Source organism: Heloderma suspectum, chromosome 1 (assembly GCF_057233095.1).
Source record: "Heloderma suspectum isolate Gila_16-S chromosome 1, 16-S_ref, whole genome shotgun sequence".
NCBI classification, from domain to species: Eukaryota; Metazoa; Chordata; class Lepidosauria; order Squamata; family Helodermatidae; genus Heloderma; species Heloderma suspectum.
This window is the reverse complement of record NC_139458.1, coordinates 259,421,166-259,441,387: the sequence shown is the minus strand read 5'-3', so window position 1 is coordinate 259,441,387 and position 20,222 is coordinate 259,421,166. Positions and strand designations below refer to the sequence as shown.

Sequence of the window (20,222 nt, the reverse complement as noted above, 5' to 3'; positions counted from 1 at the left end):
TCTTGTGCTGTTGGAAAAACGTGTTTGCTATGATCAACGTGTTCTCTTGGCAAAACTCTATTAGCCTTTGTCCTGCTTCATTTTGTATACCAAGGCCATGCTTGCCTGTTATCCCGGTGATTTCTTGACTTCCTACTTTAGCTTTCCAATCCCCTATGAAGAGGAGGACATCTTTTTTTGGTGTTAGTTCTAGAAGGTGTTGTAGGTCTTCATAGAACCGATCAACCTCAGCTTCTTCGGCATCAGTGGTTGGGGCCTAGACTTGAATTACTGTGTTGTTGAATGGTTTGCCTTGGATTCGTACTGAGATCATTCTGTCGTTTTTGAGATTGTACCCCAGTACTGCTTTTCCCACCCTTTTATTGACTATGAGTGTTACTCCATTTCTTCTAAGGGATTCTTGCCCAAAGTAGTAGATATGATGGTCACCTGAATTAAATTCGCCCATGCTTGTCCATTTTAGTTCGCTGATTCCCAAGATGTCAATGTTCAGTCTCGCCATCTCATGTTTGACCACCTCCAGCTTACCTTGATTCATTGATCTTACATTCCAGGTTCCTAAACAATATTGTTCTTTACAGCATCGGATTTTCTTTTCACCACCAGACACATCCACAGCTGAGTGTCCTTTCAGCTTTGGCCCAGCCGCTTCACTCTTTCTGGCGCTACTTGGAAATTCCCTCTGCTCTTCCCCAGTAGTATATTGGACACCTTCCGACCTGAGGGGCTCATCTTCTGATGTCATCTCTTTTAGCCTTGTGATACTTTCCATGGGGTTTTCTTAGCAGGAATACTGGAGTGGGTTGCCATTTCCTTCTCCAGTGGACCACATTTTGTAGAACTTTCCACCATGACCTGTCCATCTTGAGTGGCCCTGCACGGCATGGCTTATGGCTTCACTGAGTTACGCAAGCCACTTTGCCACAACAAGGCAGTGATCCATGAAGGGGTCCAGTACAATATCTACTGCTAAATTTAAACATCTTTACAGCTAAATAAAGGATAATGGGTTTGATCCAACCTAAGTTAGTTGCACTTAAGTCCCATTGAAATCAATGGGACAAGTTTATTCATGAATTTATCTTGAATCCCATTGGTTTCAGTGGGAACTAAGTTCAACTAACTTAGTCTAAATCCAACCCAATGTGCCCTTCCCCTAGGACTGGAGAACATTTTAATAGCATACTGAATAGGAGCCTGGAATCAGGGAAAGAGTACCTATGCTGCTCCTAAATGATTATTCAAGTCAGGCTAGAAAGCATCCGTCAGAAGCCTAACAAAGCTTGGTGCAAATTTGTGCTAACATGGAATATTGCCATTCCGAATCTGTAGCCATTTTAGTTCTGCCAATGAAAATGGAAACGGAAAAGGGGCACAGATGAGAGCAAAGGCAGTGCGGTCTCTTAAAGGTCCCAGATCAGAAGTACAACAATGCTTTCTTGTTTACCATACCAAATCTTCCTTAGTTACACTCTCCAGCTCCTGTTCTCTTCCCCTTTCCTCCTCCCAAACAGCTGAGTGCTGTGGTGAATCTTTGTTGAAATCACACACCTCAGGCCTCAGGTTTTTTAAAACCAAGGAATGGGGGAGAATTTCATTTGGGTTGCATTTTTAAGGAAATCAACCTAATTTGCACTTCCCTGACTAAAATGCAAAGCACAGTGATCCTTCCAGTTGCACTTGTCTCTGAAATCTACAATGCAGTTCTGAGCTCAAAGGTTATGAACAAATATATATATATATATGTTAGGGAAAGTTGCATTAAATATGTGCACGTTGTGGGAAATTGTGTACAAAATCCATATGTTAGAAGAAATTTCATAGTAAAATAAAAGCAAATTTTCATGGTTATTTTTTTAAAATGCAAAGGCTGATGTGGTAAGTGGACAGAATCGACTTATGACTGCATACATAAGAAACTGACATGAACCAGACTTAGACTGATTTGTCATTTGTCATTTAAACCTCACATACATTATTAGCTTTTCTAAGTATATCTATACAAAAAGTCTCCCTTGTACTCTGGTCTTTTTATTGTTCCATCCACCCAGGGCAATGTTTGTAAAGTGTTCTCCTTGAGACAATTGAAAGTACTTTTAACTGAAGATGAATCTCAGATGAGAAATGTGAGATGTGGGAATAGGAAGAGAATTCTGCCATGGTTTGGCTGAGGTAGCTAAATTCCTACCCTCAGAAAGCCTACCAGTATCTATCGGCAAAATCTGAAGAACTTTGAAGACAGCACGAACTGAAGATAATATAAAACAGCTTAGCAGAAATCTTAAATATTTACATTTTTGTTCCACTGGATGTCAGGTTGACATTTTCTAACATTTTAAAAATTATCTACCTGGCAGTGTAACCAAACTGGAATTCAACCACAACAGAAAGGTCAGTGTTTATATACATTAATAGCTTCCATTTATGAAATATGTGATTGAAATGCAGCTCCATGAACAGACAAAATGAACAGATAAAAAGACCAGATTCCTCCACTTACTTTTGACAGTCACTGAGGAAACAATTCACATATTTTTTTTTTTATGACAGCAATGGAATGTACATCAAATCCGATATTTTACTCCCTTCATAATCCATTTGGTCAAATTATTACAGACTACTACAATGTTTCTTTTAGGGATGCTGCAGTAAACTGACAAGTTCAATTTCTTATCTGGATATTGTAGTTCCAGCAGTATTGACAATTACCCCAAACCTTCCTTATCTTCTAGCCTATCCAATTTACTTCCCCAAACCCCAAAATTAATATAAACCATAATCATCACAATAATACAAAGAAAAGCAGATGCCATAAAAACATAATCTAAAAACAATGCAGTATGAAAGGTGTTCATCCACAAATACACAAAATCTCCCCCTGCCCACAGCTTAGAATGAACATAACAAAGCAGCCAACAACAACGGGGCCATAACTAAAGTCCAGATGCCTGGGAAAATAAGTACATCTTTGCCTGGCACTGAAAAGATGGCAGGGTCAGCTCCAGATGAACTTCCTTGGGGAGAGTGTTCCATAAACACGAAGCTATCACAGAAAAAGCCTGTTCCTGAACTGACACACCCCGAGCTTCTCACGGGGGTGGGAGTCATGCGGAGAAGGGCCTTTGAAGCCAAACTCAGGGACTCAGTAGTTTCAAACAAGGGGAGGTGGTCTTTGAGATATTGAGGTCCTGTGCCATGTAGGCCTTTATAGGTTAAAACTAGCAGTTTGACTTTGGCCCGGAAACAAATTGGCAATCGGTGCAGGAGAGCCAGGACTGGGCTTATGTATTCACATTGCCTAGCCCCAGGCAGCAACCTGGCTGCTGAATTCTGCACTAGCTGCAGTTTCTGAACCATCTTCAAAAACAGCTCAATACACAATGCACTGCACTAATGTAACCTAGAGGTTTCCAGAACACAGACCACTGATGCTAGACTATCCCCATCCAGATAGGGTTGTAGCTTGGCTACCTGCTGAAGCAGGTAGAAGGCACTCCACACTATGGAGGCCACCTGAGCCTCCAATGACAATGATGGATCCAGGAGTACCCCCAAGCTGCCTATCTGCTCCTTCAGGGGAAGTGTGACCCAATCCAGAGCTGGTGGCACTTCTCCATCTGGGCAGAGGAACCACCCACCAGCGCAGCCTCAGCCTCAGTTTATTGGCTGTCATCCAGTCCACTACCAAGGCCAGAGACTGGTTCAGCACAACCACCGCCACACCTGCCTGAAATTAAGAGAAGTATAGTTGACCAATTACTACGGAATGGGCATACAGATTCACAGCCAAACATACTTCCCACTGAAAACAATGGAGTAGAAAGGCAGCATCCTCATTTGGGTGCACATTCAAACAATAATGGGATGCAGTAGCCAGAGAGTATCCACATTTGGATGTGCATTCTGATGCACATTCCAATATACATCCAATTTATGCTGGTGGTTCCTGAAAGCAAGATTATCTGAGGCATTTTGTGGAGTTCCCACAGATATCTATGGCTAAAAGGCAGAAAACTCCCTCAAAATAAAGGGGCAGGAAAGATATCACATCAGCTCCTATTTACTTTAGTGCACTGAAGCTAAGTGCACAGGTGTTTACCTTTCGTAAGAATTATACTTGTGTGTCCTGGAGCAGATGCTTTGTAAGTTAAAAAAAATCCACAGCCCTATATTATGTAAAATAAATAGGACTCCTCAATGAATTCACCAATGTGCCTTACATATTATCGTGTGTATCTGAATCAACCTCCTGATTTTTACCTCCAAGAATTCTCTCTGACCTTCCCACCTGTTCTCCAAGGCCTTCACTCACCCAGTAACATATCTGACATTTACAACCACATCTTGTTCCAAAGATGGAAGTTTAGTATTTGAATCTGAAAAAATGACCTACCATCGTGTCACTAAAAGTATCTCCACACTCTAAAAGTTGGGGTATATGGAGAGGGCATGTATCTGCTTTTCAGTGTTGTGGTATCTTCGTAACCAGAAATGACTAAATATATGTTTCGAGCCATGTATTTGAATGAGTAGTAGAGAGTCACAGGTTGGAAATATGCCCTCCAGTGTTTTGTTTGTTTGTTTTTAATGTGAGGGGAGCATTCAAATGTGAAATCCCACCCACATCTAAAAAGGATCACTCCAGTGACTTTTTCCATGCTGTCCTTCACAGTGAGAGAGAAATACTGGTGTACAGTTCTGGTCACTGCACTTCAAAAAAAAAATGGTTGAACTTGGGAAGGTGTAGAAAAGGGCAACCCAAATGATCAAATGGCTGGAGCCACCCCTCTGTGAGCAAAGGACTTTTTAGCTTAGAAAAAGGGTGACAGGGGTGTATAAAATTATGTGTGGTGTGGAGAATGTGGATAGGGAGACATTTTTCTCCCACTCTCATAATACTAGATTCTGGGGTCATCCAATGAAACTAAATCGTGGGAGATTCAGGACTGATGAAATGAACTACTTCTTCACACAGCACCTACTTAAGCTATAGAATTCTCTATCACAAGATGTGGTAATGGCCACAACTTGAATGTCTTTAAAAGGAGATTAGACTAATTCATGGAGGGTGCCACTATCAGTGGCTACCAGTTATTACCTCCAGTATCAGAGGCGGGATGCCTCTCAATATCTGTTGCTGGGGAACATATGCAAGAGGGCGCTATTGCACTCATGTCCTGGTTATGGGCTTCCCACCTGCATCTGTCTACCACTGTGGGACACAGAATGCTGTACTCAATAGGCCTTTGGTATGACCCAGCAGGGCTCTTCTTAGGTTCTTAGCCCCTTCCATCTGTTTGTATATAACACCCCTCCTTTCATTTTCAATTCAGCTCTTTCCTGAAAACATATCCTTTCTATAGCCTTGATCGAGAAACCAGAGATGACAACCAGAGAGTGGAAGGAGGAGGGTGGCATCTTTTCTTGTGCTTTAAATATACCCACATGGCTAGATTCCTCTGTATCTGCCAGCAAATGTTGAACACTCTTTTGTTTGGGGGCAAGACTAGATGTATTCCTTCACTATCATATAATTTGATGTGTGTGGACTACAAGCACATTAGATATAGTGGATCATGGCCATTCCATCCCAAGAGATGATTGGTCTTTGGGTTTCCACAGCTTTCTGTTTTAATGCACACATCCTACAAAAGAACCTCAGTTTTAAAGCTGTAATGTAAACAATCCCAACCCCTTACTACCCTTCGAAGAACACTTCTGGCAGGAGTCGATGTTAAAGTGTAGCCAACATAGTCTTTGGCACCAAGCAACAATTTGTTTGTGGTCCTCCAAAACTGCAGAGATCCTCACCATCTGGTATTACTGTAGTAACTCCCTGGTAACTTTAAATATATTGGCTTGGAAAGCAGTTATCTCACCCGAAAATCTTAAAGTTTCTCAGTGAAAAACCTTGCTTCATCTGTTTTCATTGTATAGTGAGTTCAAGTTCAGACCATGTGGAGTGAGTGACTTATGTGCTTCAGGCCTTAAAGTGTGCAGGAGGGAGGGGAGTGCTCATGAAAGATGCAGGAAAGAGTGGAAATAATAAAACATTTAAAATTCCAAAGTTATCTCAAGAAATAATGAAAATATTAAGGTGATTTCCTGGACGGTTTGAGTTTCAAGTCCTTGTGGCTTCTAAAGAAATCTTGAACAGATATGGTAAAAGTTAGGGAACTAATTTGGCATGGGAACAGTGCACTGCATAATATAAACTTCCTTCCTTCATATACATTAGCAATATATTTTAAAATAGGTGAGCGAATGACGTTAACAAGACAAAGAAGTTCTACAAGCAGAAAACTGAAGGAAACATCCATAAGACCCATGACATGGTCAATTCATTGGAAACCTTCCTACAATAGCTATATTTATTTTCTCCAAATTACTGGAGATTCTCCAAATCTCCTTTGGGAGCACTAGTATTTGGGGCATTTTCTTCAATTCAGTAAATGTGGAGCGTCACCCAATAAGGGTCCATTGCCCACAAAATCTACATGAGCCACTGAGAAATATCCAAAGTTCGATCTCTAGTTTTCAGGCCTTCAGAGTTTAGCAACATTCCTATCCTGGATCCCAAACTGCTTGCCTCAAAGAAAGGATAATTATTGTCACAGTATACTGACTGCAATTGCTAGAAAACTATTGAAGGTTTCCTGTTGATTTTTTTTAATGGTTAAACTATTGATTTTGCTGTAAGCAAAACTCCTCAGAGATAAGGTGGGGTATAAATGTTTTAAAATAAATACATTCCTAATGTCCCGTCTTGGCTGTATGATGCCTATAGGTGTAGTACAAAGTTTTCTAGGGATAAACTGGAGCCATATGGAACAGGCAGTTGGTAACAGGCAGCAGAGGCTCACAGCTAGACAACTGCAAGGGAGCCTGTGAAGGACAGCTGGAGAGAGAAAGGTATAATGAGAAATCTGGTATTAGGAAAAGGTTTAACAAGACAAAAACTGCAGGACCACGGACAGCTCCAAGGCAGACAAACTGCTCCAACCACTACCAGAGCCAAACTTGATGGTAAACTGGTGCAGGTTCTGATATCTGTACCAAGCCCTGGCCTCCCCTGGGCCATGCTCTGCCTTGGGGCCTAGCACTCTGGTGCTCTACAATTTCTGGTAAGGGCCCCTGGCACCTCAGGAAATGAGGACTAGGGACAACTGGGATCCTGGGTTGTTGGTGCGGTTGGCCCTGAGGCCTGCTTTAATGAACTGGCCAGCCACTGAAGCTGTGTTAGATGGGCTTGCTTGCTTCCTGGTTTGCTCCTCGCTTGACTCGGATGTTACTAAATGAGGACAATTGGGATTATTTAATAACACATTTTCCAGAATGGTGTCGACACGGCGCTTCCCCTTCCCAAACTTGCTGGACAGAGCCTATCACAGGGTTACCAGCATTGTAACTGAAACCAAAAGCAGCCTCTAGTAGCAAGGTTGAGAAAGGGGGCTCTTCCTTAGACCTGCTGCCAGCTGGAGTGGACAGGACCAATGTCTACACAGATCAGATGGGTAGACGGAGCAGTGGCCTAACTCACTGGGAAGGATCCAAGAGCATCCATGTGGTGATGCTATTGACATTGCACTAGCGTAAGCCACTGCTTGCACAGCATCAACAGCAAGCACTTGCCAGTACAACAGGTATCCCGGGAAAGCTGTCATGCTAACAAGCGCTATTAATGTTGTGCTAGCACTGGTTTATGCTAGTGCACTAACACACTGGCGGTGTTTCCACCAGCGATTTACTCTGAAACTGGCTGTGTGTTGAGGTCATTGGGGATGCAAGACATCATGGCCATCCAGCAGCCCCCCTCCCCGAGCTTATCGGGGGGAAACCGGATTTCCTGAGACTGCTTGAAGTCCGATGCTTTTCCTCAAGTCGGGTTCTCCCCAGTATAGTCGCTGTGTGCCCCAACCCCTGCACTGACCTCGGGTATGCTGGCCCTGCCCAGGGGTGTGCCTTTCACGGTGGCCCCATCAAGGGGTGTTTCCTATGTGTTTCTTGTCCCTGCACAAACCAATTAGTGTCTCCTCAGAAGCAACTCCCGTTGTGCTGAATGAGGTTCGCCCTCTGACTGTCCACATCAGTACTAACAGAGATCCCCCTCAATTGAAATGTCACAGTTTAAAGCCCAGTTCCCTAAGTGCAGTTAAGGGTGGTCTCGAGGTTCCGATTCTCCATTGTTTGCTTTATTGCCTTAAGAAGTAACTAATTCACAGCTTCATTATAGAGATCCTACAAAGTACTGGTTTGCTGAGAGAGGGGGCTGGTTTCCCATTCCTGTGTTCTCCCCCCCCCGCTTTCCTATCACAAGCATATGTGCGTCTACTCAGAAGTAACACCCATTGTGTTGAATGAGGCTTTGGGCTCATTGGGAGGCTTGTCTTACAAATGCACACAAGTGGAAGTAGCTACTTTGCACCTTCATTATGGAGCCTGGAGGGGAGGGCAGGAGCCTCTCTTCTTGGTTGAGCAGCCCCTGCCACTCAGATGTCGTTCACTCCAACACCCACACCCTACCCAGAAGTAAGTTATGTGAAGCCACTTAGAATGGTGTGATGTACACCCTTGTGGAGCCCTGCCCGGACTGGCTCCTACAAAAATGCAGGTGAGCCACTCCTCCGTTCTCCTTCCATTGTCATGGAAACAGGGCCATGGATGCTGTTGGATCCTTCCCACTGAGACAGACCACCGGTCCATCTGTCCATCTGTGAAGGCATTGGTCCTGTCCACTCCAGCTGGCAGCAGCTCTCCTAGGTCTACGGAAGAGCCCCTTTCCCAACCTTGCTACCTGAGACCCTTTTAACTGAAAATACCAGGGATACCACTTCCAACACACAATGCATGTATTCTACCACAGAATTATGGCCCAATCAAGTTAAGGGGTATCCAAGCCCATCAGCTTGGACCACTGATTTCCATTTTCTGCTGCAAAGAACGTGAAGACAGTTGTCTTGTATAGAACTTCAACTTACTAGAAAATATCACATTTTATGCGAGGTTGGGCGTTAGTTGAAAAGAAAATGCTGCGTTAAGTAATGCTTGATTGAGATTTATAGCCCACTGCATCCTGAAGGCTCAAGGAAGCCGCCACTTTAAAAGTATTTTTTAAAAAATCAACATTAAAAACATGTATGTGACAGAGTTGGGTCATGACAGTCCTTCTTGAGGGCACACCATAATTCTTGGGTTATACAGCTTTTGCTTAAACCTACACACTACACAAAAACCATGAAGAATAGCTCATATGTTATCGATTCGTTGCACACCGACATTACTTTCCGCACAGGAAACTTGATTGCAGTGACATATACAGAGTTATATGAGACTAAAACTAACAGTGCAATCCTGTGCACGTTTACTCAGAAGTAAGTTCCACTGCATGACTCCCACGTATGTGTGCTTAGTATTGCCAATTATGTTTATCTTGTGAAAAGTGGCCTGTACCTGTTTGGAACTTTGAAGACGCCCTGAGCACAGGGTTGGCTCCATTTGTGTGTGTGTGTGTGGGGGGGTGCAGATACCAGTGTATATCACTAAGGCCACTTTTCTCCTACTCATCGAATAACTCCAGTGGCAGCTTCCCCTCTTCCTTCTCCCTGATGCCACCATCTCACAGTTGGGATTGGGCAAGAGTACAGAGGCAGCCGCTGCTCCATATCCACACTCACCTGCTGTCCAGCCAGCAGTGGTTTCAGATGCTCTGGAGCTCCTGTCAGTGTGTAGGCCCTGGTGCCAGACCTGCTCCTGAGAGGTGAAGGAAGCGGTGCCTTGGGGGCCAAACTCAGGGACTGCACAGATCCCTGCCACCCTAAAAATCAGCCCTTTGGGGCTTTTGCACAGCAATGAGTGACATACAGGACCTCTGACAATAACAACAGCAGCAATAACAACAATAACAATAACAGGCAAAAATGGTACAACAATGTAAATATTTCTTGTTTTCGTGTATCTTGCACACCTGCTCAAAGATCCAAAAAGGCAAATGTCAACATGTAAATCAAACTTTGGGGGGTGGGGTGGGGAGACATGTTTTCAATATCAGAGAGGGAGCATAGCTCGTGTAGACAGACTTGTCTCCATTTAAACTGGAACAAATGAAATGAAATATAGCCTTGACCTTGACTAGCCTGCTCATGTTTAAAACTATTAGCCTTGTCTACACTGGCTATATTTGCTACGTTGGCTGATTTGGCTACATTTTTTCCGTTAATGTAGACCAGCTGTGTGTACGCACGGAACACAAACATACAATAAACAGATTTAGAATCCTGTTCATAATATCATGGCCAGATCTAGCTGTGAAGTGACAAACAATAATGAACAAGAAAATGGAGTGGGGGGAGGGAAACTCCAGGGAGATTACATTCCAGGATCCTGAGAAAGTTCCACTGGAAGCCTTGGCACAGAAGAGCTGGTGGAGATGTAAATTAGCCTTGATGAGGGAAAGATGGAAAGTAAGGGAGCCTGTTCTTTTGAGGCTGGAGGATGAGTTTGCTCGCCTGGCTGGCTACTCTGTCTAACAAGCTCCAAGGTAGGTAACAAGCCCCGTTTCTGAAACGGTTAACTTCTGTCAGACATCCCAAATTGAAAATAGCAACAACCTGCTCTCATTTGTAATACCCTTTGTAGATGATTATATGAAACAAAGATTTTAAACTCAAACCAGGTTTCCAACTGGGGAAGAATCCAGAGATGCTCACTGCAAAGGAGAAGAAAGCCAGATGGCATATGTTGGTATAGTTAAGGGTTACATAGAGTAAGTCAATAGGAAATGGGGGGGGGGGGAAATCACAGCCCACAGTTTCATTATTGGCAAGCGAACACTCCAGGGTGATTGCAAAAGAGCTTTATGGGTTTCTTTGCCTCCCTTGGTAGACTTAAATATTTGTATCATAACCCAGGCACAAACTTGTATCCAGGGGTTTACTGGCTGTTTAGAAATCATTTGGTATATTAAAAATGCAGTTACTCAAGCTATTGCCACAAAAAAAAAAGAGCTGAAACTCTGATACTAATTAAAAACATAACCTTTTGGTATCACTAATATTAGGGTTCCCCCCCCCCTTTTCTTTCTTTTTTCTTAAGAAGCTGTTAATAAGGGTAATGCATCTGGATTGGAAGACTTTCCTTCCAAAACAATGTTCATACAGTATCCCCTTTGCTCAGTCCAATGTATTTTATGAACTTGTCAGCAACTGAGGTAGGAAAAGGGAAGGCTGGATAAGAATCAGATGTGATATTTACAAGAAGATATTTTATATATGTATGCGTGTGTATATATGTGTGTGTGTATACACACACACACACAGTGCAAGCTTATACTTTTAGAATTTGACACCATAAGAATTCACATGGAAGGAATCAAAACCTTCCATTTTATATGAACAAATTAAAACTGGATTCAATTAATGAAATTAAAGGATTTCACATCGAGAGTTCAAACAAAAAAAGTATAATTCCCTCCATTTCAAAAGTCATGGTTCTTTTGATTTTCACTTTGCAACAGTTAAGCTATACCTAACCTGCATCAGCTGTTATTTCTACCTGCATGTATTATGTACCTCGTCATTTTCATTTTTAAGCACTGAAATAAGTACTTCATTATACGTGTACTGTTAAATACGTAATGATGAATATGGGCATATCTGCCACCTGTTCAGCCATTGTTACCCATGAAACACCTCACTGGTCATGTTTGTCTATTTGCACTGTATGTCTGTTTTCTGATCTTCCACATCAAGAAGCAATTGGGCCGTGTACAGAAAATAAGATGTGAGTTTGTGTACCACTGATGTTAAGGCAATAGTACAACTGAGATCAGATGTAATGTAGCAGCTATGAGACTAAGCTTCAAATCAGGAAGTCTCTGGTCCAAATTTCACCATGAACTCACAAGCAAGTCTCTCTTTGCCTCACCCTTCCCTGCCCCTATCTGCAATATAAGGAGCACAAGGCAGCATACATCATACTTCACTCCACCCCAACTCAATTTTATTATCACACAGTCCTGTGATGTAGGCTAGGCGGAGAGACAGTGACTGACCCAAGGACAGACAGACCATGAGCATCATGGCCCAGTGAGGATCTCCCCAGTTCTACTCCGATGCTCTAACTATTATACCATCCTGGCCCTCATGATCAGTATTATTAGTTTTCCCAACCAACAGGGCATGCTGGCTAACAGCAGTCTTCTTTCCACTCGGTGCATAAAAAAAGAAAGTTATTGCATAATTCGCAAAAAATAAAGTAACACCAGTAAGATCCTTTGGCTGGTGGTGGTCGCTGGTTGTATATATCGTCTTGAAAGCCAACAATTAGTCCAGCTGGCCTGAGTAGAGGCTGCAGGGTTCAGTACTCTGAGGCACATCTCACACAGCTGTCTTCTCAGAAGTAAATAACATCCCACAGCAGCAACTCTGGCACCTGGTTTCTATTTGGGAATGTGGATTTCAGTTCTATGCCTTTGTTGACTCAAAAGCTAAATCACTTTCCCCCTTTTTTTCTACTCTGATGTCAATGTCAGTGTTTTAATTCTGTGTGGTAGCCAGGGAGGGTGCTTTTTATCTGTACTGAGTGAACTCCCCCCCCCCCCGCGCGCCTGTGTCAAACTCTGGGCTTGACAACAAAACAAAACAAAAAGTGGTGGAAGCTACAAAAACAAGTGAATTTGTTTTCATCTGATACCAACAGCAAAGATACTCTGCTACATAGGTAAATACAATGTAATTTGTTACATGCTTCTATTGTCTGTGTGTCAGACAGGGGTGGGGGAATTAAAGATAATAAAATATTCCTGTAGTGTCAGAACCATGAAGCCCATCCCTAATAAGAATATTAACTTTACAGCATCATGATTTTTTAAAACTATTCTCAGTTTAAGACAGAAATTGCATTGCCAAACTCCTTAAAACATTTCTATGATTGCATTTGTTAATTTTTTATTTACTTAATTAAACCACCAAGATAAGAGAAATTTCAATCATGTAATGCAAGCTCCCAATTGTTTTGGAGAGATACGCACATCTTTTATCAATTTTTGCAACTGTAAAATCGAAACCTGTGTGTACCCAAAGAAATCAGTAATAAAACCTCAGTGGTTAGCCACAGTACTTAATTTTATGAGTTAGGGGTTTTCTTTTTCTTTCTTTCTTTTTTTCTTTCTTTCTTTTTTTCAAGTAAAGGCATGAACGCTTTAAGAATTCCAGCATTCCTCAAGTCCTGCTTTTCATTTGGGGTTGACAGGCAAAGTTCAGAACACATCATTATGGGGTTCGCAGTCACTGCTAAAGGTAACACTCATATTACAAATGAATTAATAGAAAACACTTACCTTCCCTACTAGCTTTCCTTTCCTGTTCATGCAAAGGTAAAAGTCTGTCTCTTTGCCTTTGATCCGGACTTGACTGCCAAATGTGTCTGTTTCCACTAGAAGCTGGGCTTGTAAAGGAAGAAGAAGAAAAACAAAAACAGGCATTTACCAGGCCAGTCATAGAGTGAATGAGTGAAGATGCTCTTCTATATCTTCTCCGCATCTGAGTGGTGAGGTAGAGAATCCTTGCTCTATCACAGGGGAGGGGGAGAGGGGAATGCAGAAGAAACACACAAGCCCGTGTGCGCTACACATTGCATGACCACCAGATCAATGTAACAGCAGCTGGTGCTGCAGTACAGAGCTGGACTTTTCTTGGATGGATGGATGGATGGATGGGATGGAGACTACCACTACAGTCAATGGAACTCTGTTGAATTGGAAATAGGTTGCATTTATTTCCATAAAATAAACCACATCCCTTCAAAATAAGGGGCATTTGGCAACCATTGACTCCAGATTGTACTGTACATCGCAAAAGTAATCCCACTGACTATAGATCCACACACACTCTGAAATTGAAGGAAACGTAAGAGAAAGAAAAGGCTTGGGGGCAAAGTTCTGACTGCTGCTGCTCTACATGATGGCAAAGAAAGAACTAAGTTATAAGCAGAGCCAGCCCTGCCATGCATCAGGGTGAAACAGCCTGCCTCAGGTAGTACGATTGGGGGGGGGGTGGATAAGTGGAGGCAGGAACTGGCATCTGAATGGGGCAACAAGAGTTTTTAAAGGGTGGGCCCTAGCAGGGGGGGGGTCATTTGGGCTCCACTTCAGGCAGCAAAGTGTCTTGGGCTGTCACTGGCTAGAAGGGTGCTGACAGAGCAAAGCTGAAATTTCTCAGAATAACTTTTTATGAGCACATTTCTGAGATTTTTCTTCTTCTCACTCCCCACCCCCACCCTAAAAGAACGCCACTCTGCAGAATGTTATCTGAATGTTCTCCACCACTATTTGGTAGCAGATGCCATCCCACCCCCCGCCAACATGCACGCACACATGCCGCACACACAGAATACTGTGGATGATGCTAGGTCTGGAACATTGTGGAGGATTCAAAATGGTGTCCAGGTTGCCAACTTGGTTGCTGCTGCCTCTTGCAACAAATTAAAAAAAAAAATAATTGTGAACTGCCCAGAGAGCTTCGGCTATTGGGTGGTATAGCAATGTAATAAATAAATAAATAAATACGCACACAAGCAAGCAAGCAAGCTAGGGGGTGGGGGACGACAAAGGTGTGCTATTGCTTCCACTGCTAATGTTGAGTCCCACCCCTGAAAAACTGTTGGAGAATTTCTCTTCCCCTTTGAGAAATTCAGTGAAATGGTCCCACTGATTTCTCTGCCCACAAATTGGGTGGAGAATTTCAAGGGGCTGTTTGTACACAGCTCCAGTACTAATCCTGCCCTTCAGGGGCTCTGTTATTTGTTCAGCATGTCCTGCTAGCAGAAAGGTCCCTACTCAAGTACTTTGGAATGTGGCCAGTACAGGGGCAATCGCATAGGTGCCAAAATGAAGAATCCCTGCTCTCATTACATTATTGTACTTATCAAGCAATCCCACTGACAACAGGAAAAATAAATATGTGCATTGCACTGTTGTCAAAGAAAGTATTTTCTGTTATAGCTGCATGTAAAAAGCAACAAAATATGGTAATGTTCCCTATGAATAGAAATGTGTAACAGTCTTCATATCATCCACCCATACAACAACCCCTTGAAGCAAGCCTTTATTTTGCTAATATGCTAGAGAAGGGAACATCCATCCATCCATCTCTCTCTCTCTCTCTGAGTGTGTGTGTATGTATGTATGTGTATGTATGTATACACACACACACACTGTATTAATCAAGTTTATTATTTATTTTATAATTTTAAAAATAATTTTCCATTCACACTTGTCCATACATAAAAAATCCCACCATGTGGTGTACCCACATGGATGAAGTACCACACGAAACAGGAACTTCCACAACAAGTGGGGTTTTAACAATGACAGCACTCTTGGTCAAATATGCTATACAAGTGGGTCCTGCAACAAAATGTTCAGGATTCCAGCAAGCCAGCCATGCCCTTTTGCAGGATACTCCATTCCACTCCTCCTCCCCCTCCCCCCCTCCCCACAACAGTCAGCCAGCATTCCGTGACCACTGAGCATGCCCAGTCATCATTGGGCTGCTCTGGTTTCCCACCCCCACCCCCACCCCATTAGAGTTTCTTTTTTCTAAAGTGGTTTTGTACTTATAAAAGCCATAGCCCCCCCATAGGGGTTTCCCTAAGCCTGTTCATATCGCCCTCTTATGCATGGAAGGTGCCACTTTGGCTACATAAGGATCCATACTTGGAAAATGAATTTGCTAATAGTATATAGGACTGGGATGGGGAACCGCTGGCCCGTGGGCCAATTTAGCCTCCCAGGCTGGCCCATGTGGCCCACAGGGCCTTGGCCAAGGACCCTCCCCCTCCCTCAGGCACTGCCCCTTCAGGACAAGCAGGAAGAGGAATCCACGCTGTTACCTCTGATCATTGATTGCAGGAACGGCAGGCATAAGAGATAACGGGGAATCCCTTGGTGCACCACTTGCCATCCCAACAGGAAAGCCAAGAAGCACACTAAGGGCTTTAGCCAGCCCACATCCTCCCCAGTGTGGGAAGGCCTGGGGGCAGGTGGAGTTGCCCTGGCTGATGCACTGTGTGGAAGATCACTCCTCCACCTGGCACCTTGCTTAGGGCAGCTTTGCCCACCTGGCATTCCCCACAACTGGAGAAGGCACTGGGCCAGCAAAGCTGGTTCCTGGACCAGGCGGAGGAGCACTCCTCCACCCAGTGCCTCAGCTGGGGTGACTTTGCTCCATGTGGGCTTTCCACACTCATGTGGCAGTGAGGCCACCTCCCTCACCAAGCCGCTGGCTGGAGAAGTGCCCCTCCACCCAACGCTGTGTTTGGAGCAGCTTTGATCCAGCGCCCCACCCAGTTATAGTTCCCCATCCTTGATATACAGTATTCTTGAGATCCTAGAACTGTCAGGCAAAGAACACCACCCATTGGGGGGGTGGAAAAGATGTTGAAAATGGCCAGTGACATTCTGATTTTCTGCCCATTTTATACTATATAGTCTCCTGCTCCCCTGAGAGAATAAAGTAAGTTAGCCTGGATTGGCCTAAACTGAGCACAAAATGGAAGTTTCAAGATGGGCCGCAACAGACATTATTCACATATGCCCTCATCAAGGTGCTATGCCCAAAGCTGGCAGTCTCCAGGAAGTTGGGCCAGCAGTTCTCAAGTGAACAGTCGTATTCCAGTCACTGTCCATTTATCCTGAATCAACATGAACACTTTGGAGAAGGGCTGGCAGATGGCCACAGTGGAAAATGTGTCGGCTTGAAGAGTGAGAAAGACCCCTAAGGAGCAGAGAGGGACCTTTGCCAAAGAACTTGGAGACAGACCTCTGTCTGAGATCCAAAAGAGCTGCTGCCAGAGTAGAAAACACTAGGCAAGGTGGACCAATGGTCCAACCCAGTACAAGGCAGCTTTGTATGTTGGCTAGCATAGGTGATTGTCTCTAGTTTTGTCCACCAGTGTTGCTGTATTTATATGTCAAGGGCTGAGGGAATTCAGTCCTTTGTCTTTTTTCTACTTATAATGTTGACTGTCAGATAAAAACAACTTTTGGCGAACTTTGTCCTACAGATTCAACAGAAAACCGCATAATGACAAAAAGACTTCGTATCACCCTCATCATCTTGAGCCAAACGGTTGATTTCAATCATTTAAGTAAAACAGGTCTGCGTCTTTTAAAATTCACATTTGTCTCTCCATTCCAAAACATTTTCATGAAAGCTGGGTAGTTTCAAAACTACAAGATACATCACCTCACTCTCAAACTAAAACAAGTATGAGTAATACCCAGGCTGATTTTAATTTGAAAAATATCACCTTAAAAAGATGTTGGTTCCCTGCTGTGAAAATTAAAACCATCTGGATGGTGTGATTTCCAATAATTAATTTAGCTCTCCTTTGACACCATTACTAATTAAAATATGATACCCCCTTTTTTTCAAGTAAAGAATTTAAATAAATTTTAAAGACCTAATAAAATAATGTAATAATTTTGGAAATAAATGAAAATTACCGTTTCTCCTACTTGCCGGGCTACAAAATGCTATAGGTGTACCTTTATACTAACAAGAACTAATTAAGGCAGAACTGAAGGTAGCAAACTTCATGGGAAAACATCAGTAACAATATTCATCCCTACAAAAACAAGGACCAGGAGGCATGGTGCAATGAGTTTCAAACGCAAAATGCAAAATATTTAAAAGCAAAGTTTTAGAGTTATGTTTCCAAGGTAGTGCTGTCAGTGAGCTCGGTGTATAGGATCATGGGATAGATTTGTTCCCAGGCAGCCAGACAACTGACCATAAGAATCATGAATTACACCCAGAAGCAACTAGCCCATCTCATGGGCTGCAGGTACAATTCTGTGATATATGAACACTGTAAGGCACATGGCAAAGGTGTAAACCGATAGTGGGCAGGTCCTTAATTAATTTGCTTTTTTTTTTTTTCTAGAATGATTACAACTAAGTTATTACATAGTTCTTCTGACTTGGCATAATATTGGGCCCAGGTCTTAGGCTGGGATAATTTAAAGCCAAGGTTTGAAATATGAGCCAGAACCATATACTTACAGCACCACCTTTAGGCTAACCTTTTTCTAAAGCATTTGTATTTATTCATTCATTCATTTTATTTTATTTTCAAAGTGATCACTTCAAAAAAATATGGGTATTACATTCTTTCATCACTCACTGCAACTAACTGGCAAAGTACACATTATTACACTGCAGCTACGGTACGCATATTGAAGCCCAAATGGCCCCTTTTTCATTGCAGAATGGAAGGAGCAATTTGCATTCGAGGGAAAGGAGTGCTAAACCTTTCTTGTACATCTTCCCTTCTGAGCTGTGTTTAACCCCTGGCATTTTCATGCCCACACTTGTGAGTTAAACATGGGCCTAGAACCCAGCAGAAGTAACAAGCGGCAGTCAGGAAGGAATTTCAGGGGGAACGTGACAAGCAGAGGAAACGTTATGTATGAGATTCCCTCCTACTCTTCTCCAGTGCAAAGAGTTCCTTCGCCGCCTCCTGAAGAAACTTTTCAACAGATCAGTGGTCTCCAAAGTGGGATGCGCAAGACAATCCACTGGTGTGCGGGAGCTGCCTCCTGCTGCTCCAACAAGCTAAGGATATACGAAAGTCACTTCCCTTTCCGCGGATTATGTTGATGGTGGGGGGGAGGCGTTCTGTCCCTCCCCCCAGAATCCTCGACAGCGGGGGAGGCGATCCGTTCCTCCCCCCCAGAATCCTCCACGGCTGGCTGTGCTCCACGGCAGCTCCACGGAGCAGCCGGCCAGGCCCAGGCCAGAGCCGTCCGCAGCCGGATTTCCGGCCGAGGAGGGCTCTGGGTAAAAAACAAAAAACCACGTACGCAAATGGCGATGGCTACGGCTGCCGCCATTTGCGTTCCTTTTTTTTGGCCGTCTTAGTCTATGTAAATATTTACGTAGACTATGATGGCGAAAATAAAGGGGAATGCAAATAGCGTAGCGGGCGCTATTTGCGTCCCTTTTTGATTCGCCGTTTTAGCCTATGTAAATATTTAAGATACGTAAATATTTAATATTCACCGTTTTAGCCTACGTAAATATTTACGTAGGCTAAAACGGCGAATCAAAAAGGGACGCAAATAGCGCCCACTACGCTATTTGCGTTCCCCTTATTTTCGCCGTCTTAGTCTACGTAAATATTTACGTAGACTAAGACGGAGAAAAATAAGGAACGCAAATGGCGGCGGCCATAGCCACCGCCATTTGCGTACGCGTTTGTTGTTGTTTTTTACCCAGCCATGATAGGCTACGTAAATCTTTACGTAGCCTATCACATCTTGGAAAAAAAACAACCACAAGACTGCAAATGGCGGCGGCGGCAGCCAGTCGGAAGACCAGCCGCCGCTGCCCAGAACATCCACCCCAGGTAAGTCTCGTCCTGGGGGGGATCCGTGGGGGGGTGGCAGGCTGTTCCGCCACAGATTTCGAGGGGCCAAATGCACTGGCCTCACCGAGATCCATGGCGGAATTCTCTGACATCCCTACTACAAGCTGCTGTTGTGTTCAAGAAGGGTGGCTGTGGGGCTGAAGGAAAGCAGGAAGAAAATTAACCTTTCCTTCGCGCTCAGTAAAGCAGGAAAAGAGATTAACCCTTCCCACTCTCTGTTCAAAGCCAAGAAGGAAGCAGGAACTTTCCTCTCAGTTTCCATCCTGCCAAAGGAGAGCGGGAAGGGTTAACAGCCCAGGCCAAACCACCAGCCGGCCAAGGAGTGGGGACTCTGTGCAGGGTGCAGGGCTGGTGAGCAGGACTTCTGGCTCTAGCGCAGGCAGGAGCCCAGCCAAGCACATCTTTCCCCTCCTTGCAAGTTGACAGTGGTGCCCCCGCTCGATCATCAGCATATAGCAACGACCTGTGCACAGTTAAGTGGATTACAGATTAAATTAATAATCATTTTTTGAAGTGAGAGCAAATAGGGAGTTTTTACCATTAAGAAAAAAATATTTTAAAAATATTGTTTATTTCATCTTTATCTCATCCTGTTCAATTTTGTGTGTGTTTTATAATGTCCATAATATATTAGTACAGTAGTGCATGTATATAATTTATAAATAAATATACATATATTGGGGGTGCATGCTCAATTTTTTTTCACTGATAGGGGTGCGCGATCAAAAACGTTCAGAGACAACTGCAATAGATGATGGGCTGTAAGAATTTTGTTATATGTGATTGTAATGTAA

General features: G+C 43.4%; 1 protein-coding gene across 1 annotated transcript in view; it reads right to left on the bottom strand.

The window, feature by feature from the left end:
• FGF18 (fibroblast growth factor 18) overlaps positions 1–20,222 on the bottom strand; it is a 153,900-nt gene that overhangs the window by 15,967 nt on the left and 117,711 nt on the right. The window contains exon 4 of the mRNA XM_084825559.1: positions 13,337–13,443. Within this exon, the coding sequence (XP_084681685.1) occupies positions 13,337–13,443 (107 nt within the window). The remainder of the gene's footprint in view (positions 1–13,336; positions 13,444–20,222) is intronic.